At 39.2% G+C, this 17052-nt stretch overlaps 1 protein-coding gene across 2 annotated transcripts in view; it reads left to right on the forward strand.

Annotated features, from left to right (window-relative positions):
* Pde10a (phosphodiesterase 10A) overlaps positions 1-17052 on the forward strand; it is a 267554-nt gene that overhangs the window by 239168 nt on the left and 11334 nt on the right. For both annotated transcript variants that reach the window (XM_027939403.2, XM_071612857.1), the window contains one exon: positions 14656-14767. In XM_027939403.2, coding sequence (XP_027795204.2) covers positions 14656-14767 — 112 coding nt within the window. The remainder of the gene's footprint in view (positions 1-14655; positions 14768-17052) is intronic.

Here is a 17052-nt window from a genome sequence, read left to right on the forward strand (position 1 = left end):
GAAATGCTGAGAAAAAAATTCAGAGGAAAATGTGAGAATCACTAAAATTGGTAAATATGTGAGCAACTAGAAGAGATTAATTGTTCTTCCCTTCCAATTTCCATAAATGTCTGGTTAAGACAGAAATAATGTCATTTTAAGGTGGTGTTTGTATCATATGTAAGAAATAAATATGAAAACAATAATACAAAGGACAAGGACATAGAGTTATAGTATATAAGTTTCTTATATTTTTGATTGGGAGTGATGTGTTAAGTGAAATAATATTAATTTTAGGTGCTATGGGTATGCATATTAAAATCCCTAGAGGAATCATGAAAAGCAAAAAAAAAAAAAAAAAACTTAAAATACAGAAGGAAGTATTGACTAGTAATATTGATTAATCCACAAGGAGGCAGGGCAAGAGGAAAAAGAACAGAGGCAACAAATATAAAGATGCTAGGCTTGAACCCAGTAAAATCAACAATTAATTTAAAATTATATGGACTAAATACCTAAATTAGCCAGAAATTGGCTAATAATTAACAAATAAAATATCAAGACTCACTTCTGAGATATACATACCCTCTAAATATAAAGGCAAGTTGAAGTTAAGTGATGGAAAAAGATATATCATGTGAATGGCATTTAAAAAAATAAAAATTGGTACGGCCATAGTAAAGTTAAACACAGGCAATGCTGCACATTTAAAGAGGGCTAGTTTTCCTCCAGTCCATAATGCTTAAGCACCTCACAACCAAGCTGCAGACACACCCAAACAAAAACTGGCAGAACAAAAAAGCATAAGAGGCAAACCCAAAATCTTGTTCGGGTGTTTTGCATTCCTCTTCAAGTGACTTTCAGAGAACCGTATTAGAGTTCTGCAAAACTATAGGTGGTCTGAATATCATCATCAACATGAATTAACTTTTCTTTATAGAACATTGCAATTGTACAACTCAAATTCTTTCCAACTGCACATGGAAACACAAGATAGACTTTGTGCTAGGGCATAATATAAATCACAATGAATTTTAAAAGATTGAAATCATAGAATATTTTTGAAATTAAATTAAAAATCATAATTCATTCTCTATCCCCAACTATTTAGAAGTTAATTAACACACTTCTAAACAACCTGTAGGTCAATGGAAGAATTACAAAGAAAATCAGAGAAATCTGATAATGAAAACCAACTATATCAAAATTTGTAGAATACAACTGAAACAGTGCCAAGGGGGTAAATTTATGCCTTAACTCCCATTAAACCAGTGATTTAAGGTAGCACTTTAAGCATCTAGAAAAAGGAAAATAAATTCAAGTCTAACTTGAAGCCAGTAAATGATTCAGAGTCAAACAGTAAAACTACAGCAGGGAAGTAGTAGAGAAAATTTATAAATGCAAATAGTGGGTTCTTTAAAAATAGTTAAAATGAATAAGCAAGCATTGGCAAGGCTAAATTAAGGAAAGAAAATACTAGTCATCCATATTAACAGGAAAGAGAGGATATCACTACAGATGGAAGTCTTTAAAGGGATAATATAGATTATTACAAATAATATCATGCTGATAAATTTGAACTTTAGAGGAGATGGATAAATTGGATAAAATTCCTTGAAAAATACAACTTAACAATGAACCAGAAAGGAACAGAAAACCTGAATAGGCCCTTAAAGAAACTTAATCTTAAAAGAATAAACAAGCAAAAATGCCCGTCAGGGTCATATCTCATGGTAACACTCTGAAATTCTATTTTTTTAAAAAATCTTCTGCACAATCTTTTGAAAAGTGGGAATGGGAACAATTTTCCATCTTATTTTATGAATACTACATATTCCTGATATCAAAATCTAGTAAAGAAATTGCAAAAATACTCATCAAAGGTCAGTATTCCTTCAGGAACCTAACTGCAAAGTTCACTAAAAAATATAACCAATTCAGTCATACAAAAAAGACAATATAACATGATTTTTCAGGATTGAAACATTAACAATAAAGGAAAAAAGAAGAGGTACTATAGGACCATTTCAATAAATGCAGGAAAAGCATTTGACAAAAGTTAAACCTCCATTGACAGGGGATATGGTCTCAAACAAGGAATTCAAGGGAATGTCTTCGATTTGGTGGATTTCATCTCTGAAAACACAGTAGGTACTGTGATGACAGTAAGGAAACACATATGTGATGCAGTTTGATACTCACTCTCTGAGACTGGAACCAGCCTAAGCCTGCCCACTCCGACCATTCCTGTAATACATTCAGTTGGAAATTCTACCTGGTATATTACTTCAAGAAAATGAAATAAGTGTAAAAATGGGAAAGGAAATCTAAATTTATTATTTTTTCCCCAGTGTCAGGGATCAAATCTAGGACTTTGCATATGCTATGCAAGCACTCTTACCTCTAAGCTACATCCCCAGCCCTTGTCTTTATTTTTAAATGGTTAGGATATGTATTTAAAAAAAAAAAATCCCTTCAGGAATCTTCTAGAAAGTTCACAAATTATGTGGTTAACATTTATTTATATGAGTTCTATTTTTGTACACAACTATCAATTAGAAATTAAAACTGAGAGCACTTGCCTATCATGTGTGAGTCTATGGGTTCAACCCCCCCCAATCAGGTCAAAATAAATAAATAAATAGACAAACAAACAAAATCTATTTGCAATATCATTAAAATATGGCCTCCTTAGGAAAAAATTTAACAAATGATGTACAGATCTCTACTAAAAATACAAAAATATTTCAGAGAGAAATTAAAGAATATCTAAGTGTATGGAGAGATATATCATGTTTCAATATTGCTAAGATACCAGTTATCTACAAATGTGTCTTCAAAAATGCAATCCTAATCAAAATCTATTTATTTAGAAATTAACTAACAACAAGTCTTTATAGACAGGCAAAAGGCCAAGAATTGTCAATAATTTGTCAATAATTGTCAAATAATTTTGACAAGCAAATATCAGATTTAGAGGACTTAAGGACTGCTTTCAAAGCTTGCTATAAAATAGCAATATTCAAGAGAGTCTTATTGGTGTTAGGATGGATAAATAACCTGGTGAGACAGATTATAGAAGATTTCAGTGTCTAGCCTACTGATGTCCAACCAAGCTGCCAAGGTCATTCAATGTGGATATTAGTAGTTTTTTTAGGAAGTGATTTTTGAATGACTGAGCTTTTGATTGGATTATAGACTTACATTGAAAAGCAAAATTTATAAAATTTCTAGAACTAAGCACAGAGGAAAAATCTTTATGACCATGAATAGGCAAACAAAAAGATTAGACCTCCAGATAAGCAGTGATTGATTGGACTTTGTTTTATTAAAAGGTTGAGATTTTCAAATGATAGCTTTAAGGAAAAAAAAAGACAAGCCACAAAATATTATAAAATATTCTCTATTTTATAAAGGTCTTATATAACTCTTACAAGTCAGTAGTAAGACCCCTAAGTAAAGTTACACAAAAGGCTTTTTTCTTAACGTAGAAACCAATAAACATGAAATTTGCTCAATGTCTTTAATCATCCGGAACAAATCCAAACCACATTGATACCACTGCACACACTCGAATACCCAAAATTGAAATTACCAACTATACCAAGTGTTGGCAAGGATGTTGAGCAACTCACATATGCATTCCTGGTGGAGGTACTGAACTAAACACACTGCTTTGGAAAGCACTGTGGAATTGTCTTGGAAACTAAGTCTTTTCTTACACTGTTGCCAAGCCATTACCCTTAGGTATTTACTGCAGAAAAATAAAGGCCTGAAATCACTCAAAGACTTGGACAGACATGCTTTCAGTAGCACTACTCATAATATATCCCAACTGGGAGATCCCGACCATCCAACAACAGGTGAATGGTTGACAATTTTAGGCATGTAGTGAGGAATACAGTTCAACAATAAAAATTGTGAACTACTGATTCACATGACAGTATAGATCAGTCACACAGATTTTATGTGTGTGCGCGGGGGTGTGTGTGTATGTGTGTTTGGTGCTAGAGATTGAACACAGGACCTCAGGCATGCTAAGCAAGAGCAGTACCACTGAGTCACAGCCCCAGCCTCTACAAATACTATATTTAGAAAAATGGTAAATAACATTTTTTTATGAAATTCTAGAACAGGCAGAACAAACCAGTAGTATTGGTGACTTGTGGAATTCAAGTCAACAGTCCTTCCTTGGCAGGGTGAGAGACATCGACAGGAAAAATGGGAAGGGTGTCTTGGTGCCCAAAACATTCTTGGTTGTCACTGATGTGGTGGTTACCCACTGTGTACATTTCACACAGCCATCTAATGCATAGACTTCGGGTTTATGCATTTAATTGTCTATAAATTATACCTGAATTAAAGCACAGGAAACAAAAAATATAGTCTAAAAATCTAATGTGATAAAGATGAAATATTTCAAGTGTTTTCTCTTTAAGCAAGGTAGAGTATATGAATTATATCAAGTATGTCTTTTTTATTCTAATTAGTTATATATAATAGTAGAATGTATTTCAATTCATAGTACACAAATGGAGCACAACTTTTCATTTCTCTGGTTGTACACAATGTGGAGTCACACCATATGTGCAGTCATACATGTACCTAGGGTAAATGTTCACCTCATTTCACCATATTTCCTACTCCCACCCCCCCACCCCTTCCCTCTCTCCCCTTTGCCTACTTAAAGTTCCTTCATTCTCCCCATTGCCCCCCACCCCCATTCATGGGTCAGCATCCACTTATCAGAGAGAACATTTGGCCTTTGGTTTTTTTGGGATTGGCTTATTTCACTTAGCGTGATGTTTTCCAACTCCATCCATTTACATGCAAATGCCATAATTTTATTTTCTTTTAATGCTGAGTAATATTCCATTGCATATACGTTCCACAGTTTCTTTATCCGTTCACCTATTTAAGGGCATCTAGGGTAGTTCCACGGTTTAGCTATTGTGTATTGAGCTGCTATAAACATTGATGTGGCTGCATCTCTGTAGTATGCTGACTTTTAAGTCCTTTGGGTATAGACTGAGGAGTGGGATGGCTGGGTCAAATGGTGGTTCCATTCCAAGTTTTCTAAGCTATCTCCTCCGTACTGTTTTCCATATTGGCTACATCATTTTGCAGTCCCACCATCAATGTGTGAGTGTGCCTTTTCACCCACATCCTTGCCAACACTTATTATTGCTTGTATTCTTCATAATGAAAGCTTTCAGAGATTAAAATGGTATGGTCATTAATTCTCCAAATGAGAGCAGATCTCCCTGGGAGGTGATTAGGAATCGATGAGCTTATAGAAGTAGTCACAGAATTTGGCATTATAATGGGTAAGCTTTTAATCCACTTTAGTACTATTAATAGGTACAAAATTCACACTGGTGACATGGCTTTCGGGACCTCCATTGATTTGTTTGTTATTTTGGTACCATGGAAGGAACTCAGGGATGCTTACACACTGAGCCACATCTCCAGCTCTTTTTATATTTTATTTAGGTACAGGGTCTCATTAAGTTGCTTAGGGCCTCACTAAGTTGTTGAGGCTGGCTCTGCACTTGTGATCCTCCTACCTCAGCTTCCCAAGTTGCTGGGATTATAGATGTGTGCCTCCATGCCCAGCCCACAGATTCTTTTTCTTCTTTCTTTCTTTCTTTCTTTTTTTTTTTTTTTTTTAGTACTGGGAATTGAACTCAGGGACACTCAACCACTGAGCCACATCCCCAGCCCTATTTTTATTTAGGGACAGGGTCTGACTAATTTGCTTAGTGCCTCACCATTGCTGAGGCTGGCTTTGAACTTGCAATCCTCCCGTCTCAGCTTCCCGAGCTGCTGGGCCATAGAGTTCTTTATGGGATGAAATCTTGTGTATAAGGAATTGCACAGCAGGACCCATCATGAGAGACCACACGGCTGTCGGTTACAGGAGGGCTTCTCACAGGCTCAGGACTGTTGGAAGCTCCCCTTTTCTCCTCTTTGCCATTTCCTGGAGCTTCTTGTCACAGTTAAGAAGACATCAGTTCCTGTAACTAGCTTTTTCACTCCACCACCTGTCCTTTGCAAAGGGAGGGTTTGCTCCCACTTCCATGGGAGGCATCATCTGTGTCTCAGGTCACTTCTCCATAGGATCAACATCTGCAGCCAGGTGTTCACCACACAGAGGGAGGAGCAGCTTCGTGGGGACTGCAGAGAGCTGACAGGTGCCATCTCCAACCTACCCTGACTTTTGTACCCTAGCCTTGATTTCTTGCTTGGGAAATCTTGTTAAAAAGAAACACAATTGAACCAAGTCCCTCACCTGCTGTCATTGTCCTTATGGGGAATGTGGCTGCTTTATTCATAGTAGCTCAAGTTCTCTGCCATTCAAGTGGAATCAGACAGCTGTCTTTGGTGACTAGCTTATTTCATTTCATATGATGTCCTCAGGGTTCATCCATGTAGCATGTGTGTGTCACGATGTCCTTCTATGCCAAGGCAGAATGATCTTGTATGTAGAGGCCAGGATTGCTTATTCATTCACTCCCAGTGGATCCTTGGGTTGCTTCTGCTTTTCTGTTTGAATCATGTTGCTGGGAACATGGGTGTACACATGGGTCTTCCAGACCCTGCTTTCCATTCCTTCAGGGAGATGCACAGAAGTGGAGTCACTGGGCAGTGTGGTAGTTCAGACCATTTACCAACGCCGCTGTGCCCACCTGCTTTCCCACAGAGTGTGCTCAGAGGTTCCAGTTTCTCCATATCCTTGTTGACAGTTACAGTTTTGGTTTTATTATGTTATATATGTCATATATTTTGTATATGGTATGTAAAAGTGTCCAGCTTCATTCTTGTGCATGCGGACATCCATTTCCCAGCAGCATTTGCTGAAAGGTCTGCTTTCCCTATTGGACTTTCTTGAGAATCTTGACCTTCTAGGTGAGGGTGTGCTTCTGGGCTCTCATGGAATACTGCTTTCTGTCTCTCTTGATGTCTTGCCATGCTGCTTGATCACTGTGGTTTGTGTTAAGTTTTGATTTCAGAAAGTGTGAGCTCCCCAGCTTTACTCTTCTTCAAGATTGTTTTGGCTGTTCAAGTTGCTTGAGGTGCCATGTAAATTTTAAGGTAGGTTTTTCTTTCTGTGAAAACAAAATTTGATAGTACTTTACATGCACTGGCGAGTCTGGAGGTAGGCTTCTTGATGATGGTCAACAGCTGCAGTATCCCCTCAGCCCTTCTGCTGCTCAAAGCACAGTATTCTCTTTCTCCACAAGTGTGCTGTAAAGCATGGAAGGCAATCATTTTCTATTGGAAAATGTAATGCATTTTTACTAAAGACACATGGCTTTGTACATGTGTAGCTGTTTTATCGGCTTGGAAATTATTTGGTCTGTGAAAGATAGATCAAAGCTTGTATTTATTTTTCAGGTCACAGTGCACACCTCTGCAGGCAGCAGTTCCCAGCTTCAGTTCAGCTGTCCTGTGATGCTGACATGAAGCCGGCTCTTTTGGTGGTGGTGGTTGTTTGCTTCATCATCCTTGGTTTTGTCAACATGAAAAGCTGAAAACGATTCTCCCAAATTAGTTGATTGAAAGGCAGCATGCAGTGGGACCATGCATGCTCTAGGAACTGTGTGCGCATTCAAGGAAACTGAAACAACAGGGACTCCTTATAGTCCAAGGGAGAAGGACCCCTTGAGTGGTCCGCATATACTAATCCTCAGCCACATGGTTAAAATCACGCGTGCAGAAGGACCACTCTGAGGCTGCAGACAGGTGCTGGGCAGATGTCCTTGCAGAAGTGTTTTCTGTGTGCGGTTGTAGTAGCCTTTGTGTAAAGTCCCGGTTCTGACAGTCTTTGGTGCATAGTTTTTGTTATCAGGAATACATGATTGAGGTCCCTTCCTTTATAATCTCCCAGCTGTATTTATTATTGGTTTTGGAGGACAATTAGGGCTTGACAAAAGTGACTCCATTTTGATTCAGACAACTTTCCCAGCAAATCTGCATGGGTCTCTTGTTTGTGAGTCCATTGGACTTTGCCCAAGTCTTTCTTTCATTTGATGGCTTGCTCATACTTTGTGCCTATCATTCTGGAGTTAAACACCAGCAGTCCCACCAGTAATGTGTGAGTGTACCTTTTCCCCCACATCCTCGCCAACACTTATTATTGCTTGTATTCTTCATAATGAAAACATCCAGAGATGGGTTCCCTTGCCCTCTGTTGGAAGTTCTCAACTTCTTTTCTTTGCCCTCACCCGTGGTCCTTGCTAACTATCCCTGATGTCATTTATTGTTAGATATCTTGCTAGTGTTGGCATTATGATCACAACTCCACTAAAAGATAGTGAGCCTATGGCTTGAAAGTACCCTCCAAAACCCATGTTGAAATTTAACCTCTGTCATGACAGTATTAAGAGATGAGGCCTTTTGAAGTAGATTCAACCATGAGGGCTCTGCCCTTGTGAATGGGTAAAGACTGGTACTGAGATCGTGGTTACTGTCTCATGATGGGGTCCTGATAAAAGGGTGAGTCTGGCCTGATTTTCTGTCCCATGTGGGCCTCACCCATTTCTAGCATGTTGTGACACAGCAGGAAGGCCTTCAGTCCTGTGCTTTTCAGCCTGCAGGACTATGAGTCACAAATTTCTTTGGAATTTCCTTGTTGTATAGCATTCTGTTATAGCAAGAGAATAAGACAGTAGGTAATTTTTATTATTTTTTTATTTTGAAAGTGAAACAACCAAAGAGCAATTGTATATGAAAGCCATCATTTATCTTTCAAATACTGGTGAAAAATTCATTTTTACATTACACGTGCATAAAGTGCAGGTTTCACAAATATCTTACGCTTTCTAATGAATAAGTCCTTTGAACTTAGCAGAGGCTGCTAAGTGACCTTATGGTCCCAGAAGTGAATTAGTGACCGTGTTAGGTCTGACTTACAGGGAAGCTGGCTGGTGACATGGGAGGCAGGTGGAGGAAATGGGAGCACCTACAGAGGACATTGCCTCTGTGCCTGTGCACTGGTTTCTCACCCTGTGCCCACAGTACTTCCCACAGCTGAAAATGAAGGTCATGTTTAGAATCAGCTGTGGACTGAGCCAAGGTGGGAGAAAGGAGTTCATATGTTTCTTACTGAAGCTAGTGATCTTGGTCTGTTGTCCAAATATGACCAGACTTAACTGCTGCCTAAAAACTTCTCAATAAAAAGAGAAAAGACCATAGTCTGTTTAAGCTATATATTGAGTTAAAGTAGCCTCTTACATTTAAAAATGATAAATATATGTTTTGGGTAGGTTTTCTAAGTTTTGCTTCCTTGTATTTCATATTGGATCAGCCTTTCTTAAACTTGCAATTTAAAGATAAACTAATTTTATAATTTGAAAATTGTGAAATTATGATTGAAATAATATTCATGATTTTTATTATATTTCTAAATCATCAGGAAATACCCAAATGAAAATGTTTATTCTCTTAGTCCAGGGAATGTTTATATCCTTCAAAGGCAATTCCTGTGCCCCACTTCTTTCAGTCTTAATTTAGATTTAAGTGCACACCAAAAAAAAAATTTAAAAAAGGCTTTAGCATTAACTCTGGGGCAATTCCTTAACTTCTCTTTACTTTTCTCTAGCCCTGCTGTGTTCTTGAAGAAGAGGAGGTGTGTCTGTGTGACATGCTTTTCCTTAGCTCATAAAGTAATTTCCTCTGGCCTTTTCCAAACGTGACAACAGCAGCCATCAGTCTTTCCTACTGCAGTAAACATGGGAGGACCCGTCTGCAAGTTCTGTTGTGCTCAAACAGAAGAACTTGAATGTGGGGAAACCAGGTTCCAAAATAATCTGAATGTCCTCATTTGATTTGAAGTTACTTGGGTTTCCAAAGGAAGGTTTCTTGATTCAAGAAAGAGCTCCGACACAAGTTTTAATAATGGCAGGTTCCTTGAAAAGGTGCACATTTGCTCAAGATTAATTTTCCATTCAGATATGATTTCTTTTCCTCTCTTAATGATTTTTAAAAGTATCAGCATTTAGGGGGTTCTACAAAATCAAGAGTTTAGAACTTAAAGTATGTTTTAGTGAGGTAGTCACTCTAAACATGTTTGTGTTTATATTGAAGAGTTATTGTTCATGTCATTGGAAACAGATTCTAAAGTCTTCCTCTGATTTTGATTCTGTAGATCTTCACAATGTTTTCAGAGAAACCGCTTTATCCTCAGTCTAATTAATACTTACTAAATTAGTAAGGACACAATGTGTCATAGTTATTGCAAACATGATTTAAATTTTTCAATTTGGTGATTTAAAACTCCTCAAAGATAGATTTACAAACAAAATGAAGAATCATTAAAATAATAACTGAAGGGAGAAAGGTGTTAACCTTGTTTCTTCTCAAATATTACATATCACTATTCTAAAAGAAAGTAGAGGAATTAAAGTGAGGGTAGATGACATTTCCTTAAGAAAATGTCCCAGCTGCACCCCCAGGAGACAGGTGTTTGCTGAGTCCCTGGAGCCCCCTTTCTGGCCTACTCCAGCTATCCTTAGGACACCTTACATAGCAGTAAGCTTTTGAGTATGGTAATAAAAAAATAAATTTCACGGAATCAATATTAAGTTAGAGAATTTGTCAATTAAATGTCAATACTGACATCAAATATCCAAGTGGTTAAAAAGAAAGAAAGAAATTCGGTCTTTGATCAGTTGTATGTGAGCATTCCAAGATAAACAAGCAGGACATGCTTTTTTAAAATTTCTTTTCCCCCTATTTTTTGTAACAGTTTTGGTTGTGCTACCCAGACACTTTAAGCTGAGTCTGAAGATCTAATGGCAAGAGTTTTCTTAGATAAGTAAAAATTCTGGCTTAAAAACAATATTTTCTGGGCTGGGGTTTTCTGTGGTTCAGTGGTAGAGTGCTTGCCTAGCACATCTGAGGCACTGGGTTTGATCCTCAGCACCACATAAAATAAATTAAAAAAATAAAGGTATCGTGTTCATCTACGACTAAAAATAAAAGAAATATAAAAAACATTTTTGTATTTCTGTGCCATATTGATACATGAATAAGTAATGTAGTTTCATATTTAAATAGTTGCAATTTCAAGTGTGTGCTGGGTAGCTCAACTGTGGGTGGCAGTGAGGAGACAGGAGGGCTGGAGGTGGAAAGTTGTGTCTCCTCCCCTGGCCTCGACTCTGTTGGCCTGTGGTGCAGCAGAGCTAGGGGCTAGAATCTCTTACAAACCAGGCCCCCAGGTTGGGTCTGGCACCTGCTCCTGTCGTCGTCTCTTCAGAAGAGGGACCTCCCCTCTGTTATTGACCCCTCAGTCTTTCCCACTTCCCTGTTTCCTTAACCCAGCCAGCCAACACGTTTGTGGATGGTCCCTTCCTGTAGCCCCTCTGGATTCTCCGGAGTGTGACATCTGCTTCAGGTTAGGACCCAAGCTGCCATACCTGGTGTGAAGTCACTGCTTTACACCTGGGCTGCATTTCTTATTTTTTCCTGTTGTAAAGTGTCAGTTGGCATTGAGGAGGCTGGGACACCTCAGAGGGCTCTGTGATGGCCACAAGACACCTAGTGCCCAGAGACCTTTTTAAAAGCACTTACCTTGTAGCGAAAACAGTGCCAGCCACCCCGTTCTTTTGAATTCTGAATATTCACACAGATGAGCAACTGTTGTTACAGTCACACAAGAACACAGTCTTACTTACCCTTGTGCCTCTACCTGAAATCCTCTGTAAAGTCAGTGGGTGTCTCCTCCTTGGTTGCTCCCCTTTTCCACTGTTCTCCCGTGAGATGTGGATCTTGTCCTTGGCCAAGTACCTCTTCACATGTGTGGGGAGGGTGGGGAGCTTCCTTCCTGCCCATAGTGGTTCATCCGAAGGCCCACAGCCTCTGTGGCTTCTTTTCCTCCCTTCTGGAGAGTTCTGAGACCTTCTGATGGAGCATTTTAAAGTGTGATGGCACACAGAAGGCAGCTCTGCACACTGCGGCTTCTAGACCAGAATGTCCACATGTCGGAGAACCTGGGTTCTCTGTTAACTCCACCAGGTCCAGGGTAACACGTGGTGGGGGGGAAGGAAGGGAAAGAATTTTAGCTTCTGTGGATATTAACACAGCTCCACATGGCTTTGCCTCCAAGGTCTCCGTCCTCCCACTCTGGTCTGCCCTTGTGTCCCTGAGGACATGCTGCAGAATGGGACTCTGGTGGGAACTGCCCTAGTGTTCTCCTGGTGGCCTCGGGTCTGCCCTGCCCTCACAGTTCTGAGTCCCTCTTCCCCCAGAGGACCTGAGCTGCCATCTATGGCATGTGCTGTCTTGCCCCTGGAAAAGCCTCCAGTGTCTCATCATAAAACTTGGAACAAAAGTAAATCGCTAGCCGAGCTCTGGCCACTTTCTCAGACCTCAGTGGATGGGAGGAGCCTCACCTCGTTCCCACCTTTCTTTTTCCCTGCTGTTTTCCCCCTAGCAGGCCAGGCCCGATTCCCGTGGTCTTCCTGAACTCTCCGCTCTGATGGAGTCGTCTCTCAGGTCTCAGGTCTTCCAGTGGTGGCCTTTTTCTTTTTTCTGTTTTTTAACCTTTTTCATTTTCACTTTTACACAGCACTAGTTGCTGCATGAATTTCTGAACCTGTTTATTATATACCTTCCCCCTCTAGAATGTTCTAGTATTTTGTTCTTTGCTATACCTATGTCTGCTACATGCAGGCATTCAAAACTTTTTGGATTAAATGAGTGTAGCCACAGGCTGTGTGATGGGCTTGTACTTCATGGTGTACAGAATAAGTGCATTCAGAATTCAGCATCCATAGCAGTTAGGTCTGCCTTCCTCTCATGAGCAGAGCTAGAACGTTGTTTCTAGCTCACATTAAGTGACCACCTAACTAATTTGTAATCAGAAATAAAAACAGAGTGTATTTATTAAAAGCATTTTATGCCAACTTTCGATTTTTTTTCTTTTTTAGTTAACAATAAAATAAGTACTGTTAACTGTTTTAAGTTTTGTTTTGCTGTTAAATCACTTAACTGTATCAGTCTTTCTAACCCTCATAGTGCCAAGTTTACATGTGCAGTGATTTCCAATGGAAAAAACACTTACATGTTTTTAATGCCCAATTCTATTAAACTTTTTTACAGATTTATGAAATAAGAAATCTCTTTTAAGATTAAAGCTTATATTATTGAGCAGAGAAAAAGAAATGTTGATTTTTTTGGTGAATATGAACAAAATGAGATTAAATTATTTTAATCACATGAAATAATTATTTGTAAACAATTTTTGTGTTCTGTTTCTGTTTAAATTAATTTACATGCAGAGAAAACAGATAATATACTTGCTGTGACTGATAATATGGATAATATACTTATTCCTTAGAAGCCAAATACAAAAATATTCGTTTAAGCCATAAACTACTCCATTAAGAAAATATTATAGATCCTGATTAAGGGACGTAGATTTTCAGATGTATCTGTGGGTTACAGGAAGAATATACATAACTTCTAATGAACTTTCTAAACTATAAGAGATATATCCTTACAAAAAGTAGGGTTGTAAAAGAGATAGATAGTTGAGTGGATGAAAGGAAATGGGCTGATAGAAAACTTTGTAATTGATAGGTGTCAAAGATGTGGGTGATAGGAAGAAGCAGTCTCCCGGGCATCTGGGAATTTTATCTTTAGGGAGCACAACTGGGTTGTAGTCCTCTGCCAACCTGAGAGAAGGTGCTCCTGACACATCTCTGTCTCCTGACCCCAGGCTGCAGCCCCAGGCAGGACTGTGTGCACAGATGGCAGCAGTGGTGGCAGACTCACTGGAACTCCAATGTGAACTGGAAATCATGACATCATCTCACTGGTTACAGTTTCCTATTTTTGATGATGATATATTTTTTTCAAATTATGTAATTTGCTTTGTTAAAAAGAACTAGATTAAAATTATTCACTAACTACTGCTTGGTTCTCCTTTTAAGTATAGACTTCATTCTAGTTAGATTATAGGGAATATATCTGTTTGAATTTTTACTCAATCATTTTTCTTCAAAGGAAACGATGAGCCATTTTTAGAGAATTAGAAAGGCAGGTGTGGAGCACATGGGTGTGAATGCCAAGCAGCTGAGAGGAAAGCTCATTTGATGTGAGAGGGGAGACATTGGGAGGGACACCTGAAAAGCAGAAGGCAAAGCTCAAGAGCAGGTGACCCATCACTCTCCACATGTAGTCAGAGAGAGTCCTGCACCTCGGGTCCTTTCTGGCCTTGTCCTGAGCTGCCCATCACCACTTCTGTGCCTACCAGACTTTCTTTGTGCAAATCCAAGTGTTGGGAGAGATTCTCTCTCAAGGTTTCTAACCATGCTAAATTTTCAAACTTCCATGAACATGAAACCTGGTGTGTAGCCATGTGAGTGTCCCAAGGAATGGGAAGAGAAATGAGCATAGCTCATGTGATATATGGTTTCATCAGTAATGTTGAGGCAACAGGAAGGTACAGTGCACACCTCGTGGAACTAGGGATAGGAATGATTGTTCTCACCATTCAAGACACTGTTCCTCAGTGCCATTTGACTGTCCTGCTTGTTCCTTGTGTCTGCTTTTTAATGCTACTTTTCTCCTATCATGAAGAATACCCCTCTGCTGTAAATGCACAAGTCTCTCTGGTCCTTACTACAAATGTGCCAGTGCTGTGCTGACCAGTGTTGTATTGTGTTCTAGAGACCGTGTTATTGGTTTGATGATGACTGCCTGTGATCTTTGCTCTGTGACAAAACTGTGGCCAGTTACAAAATTGACAGCAAATGATATATATGCAGAATTCTGGGCTGAGGTATGTCCTTGATTCTTATATTAACATAGATAATGTCAAGAAATGGGAAAATATTTGAGGAAAAATTTAATGTGTGGATAATTTGTTTATTATCATAATTGCTCATGTTTCTGGTTATTTCAGAACAATGTAATCAGTCAAAAATGAAGAAGGATTTAGGAATTATGCACATGAAATGAGAATCATGATTCTATTACATCTTCCTTGAAAGTGTGTGTAAATTCTCTAATCTCAACTGAAAGCATATAGGAATTTATTTCTGAAAAATCATGTAGGAATTTCCCTTAATAGCCGATCTTATGTTCATTCAATAAACATTACAGGACATCTAATTGAGGCAGTAGACAAAGAGGAACCCATAATACGTGGGCTGTATTTACCTGTGGGGAGAAATAGGAGAATAATCATGGTGCCCCCAGACACACGAGAAGGCGTGGCTATGCCAGTGGGCACGACACCTACACATTGTGAGTTCTGTGGAGTGTGTGCAATTTAGTTCATGATCTTCCTGAAACAAACACATACATGACTTTTGTTAGCATGTTTCTCTGACTGAATTATTTAAATTATCATTAATGTTCATTGTATTCCTTAATTTGTTTTCTGAAAGAAAGTAAATACAATTCTCTTGTTCAAACGAATCACAAATACCTATGTGTCTGCATGTTCAAAATTTACTTTATGAAAATGAGTGATAAATCCTTTGGGTTCATTTTTGGAGAAGAGATGTAAAGGTCAATTTGGAGAGCAAAGAGTTGTGTGGTTGAGGATTCAGCCACATATCTCTTGTAGGCAGGAGAATTAACAAAATGTAAAATTAAAAATCACTCACAGGTTGACTAGAAAGGATTATAATGCTGAACTGTTTCACAGTGGTACGCCAGGGAATGTCCTTGCCTGAGGCCCACAGCCCGAGTTGATTGTGTGCCTGCCATTGCTTTTCCCAACTACTTTACGCCTTGTGCGTGTGTGCTTTTGCAGGACTTCCTTTCTTTGCTTTATTGTGTGTGTATCAGAACCTAGTTACTGTCAGACTCATTTAAGGAGATTGTTTTAGATGTTCTTGTCTGAACTGTAATGTTTAGCTTACTACTATCACAGCCAGCTTAATTTGCATGTGTAACCCAGAATAATTGTACTTTCTATAAATACCACTTAGTTTTGCACATAATTTTACCTAAATATATTTCGTATTTAACCAACTATATTAAATGTGAATCAAAAAGTGTCAGAATTGCAAGGTGACCTTTACCCTTTATCCAGCTCATTGATAATATTGAGTCCACTAGTAGGATGTAACACCCAGTGTGCTCCTGGGCACAGCCTTCAAGGACTTCCCTCGTAGTCTGTGGAAGAGACAGGAACACAGTTACCTTAGGTCTGATCTGCACACCTAGGGTCACAGTTCTCCTTCCAGCCCCACCTCACACTCCTGCTACAGCCACCACCAGAGCAGGCCTGGGCCTCTTCCCCTTCCCACCGGCTTCCTTGCAGAATCTGAATCACAGTGATCAGAGAGCCTGGTCTTCAGCCACCTTGCTTGGGATTTAATTAAAGCCTGCTTGGCACTTAGTATGTGGCCCCAGGCAGCTGGATGATGATGATTCTGATTATGTCAGTACCTTCTTCACATTCTCTGCAGCTGTTGTGACGGAAGTCAACTCGGCAGCAGGGAGCAGAGCCAGTGCCCTCTGTCCCTGGGAGCCCTCCTTACAGACCTGGTCCACAGCACATGGTTGCTTTCCTTTTGGCATTTGTCCTTGCTTTAAGAAATATTCAAATCGGTGTTTATTTAAAAATCTGTTTACTTATACTACTTTTACAATTCTTGAGATCAAAGAACTTAATGGGTTTCACTCACCTAGGATGGTACAGAGAAAGGTTTGGAACCACTGATGTTAACACTTAAAGTGACGTCAGCCAGCCGGAGTGGCTCTCCAGCACCGCGCCTGGCCGCGCGCAGAGTGCTCAGGGCCTGCTGCTCTGGGGTACTGCAGGGCTCCCTCAGCAAACCTCGGAAGACCCAGGCCACTCTCGCGATTCCGAAAGCAAGCCTAGTTAACACCACTGAACTGTTAAAGGAATGGGAGGGAAGAGTGGGGAGTAGGAGAAACTCAGGAAATGTTAAGGAAGAAGATTTTAACAAGTTTTAGCAGATAAAAAGCAAGATAATTTTTTAAATCTATAAGATGAAGATAATACATCCATCTCATATTGTTTCATGAGGATTACATGAAATAATGCTTACAAATTAGCCCAGAGCCTATAATGTGAGAAATCTTTAC

Source organism: Marmota flaviventris, chromosome 6 (assembly GCF_047511675.1).
Source record: "Marmota flaviventris isolate mMarFla1 chromosome 6, mMarFla1.hap1, whole genome shotgun sequence".
Taxonomy (NCBI): domain Eukaryota; kingdom Metazoa; phylum Chordata; class Mammalia; order Rodentia; family Sciuridae; genus Marmota; species Marmota flaviventris.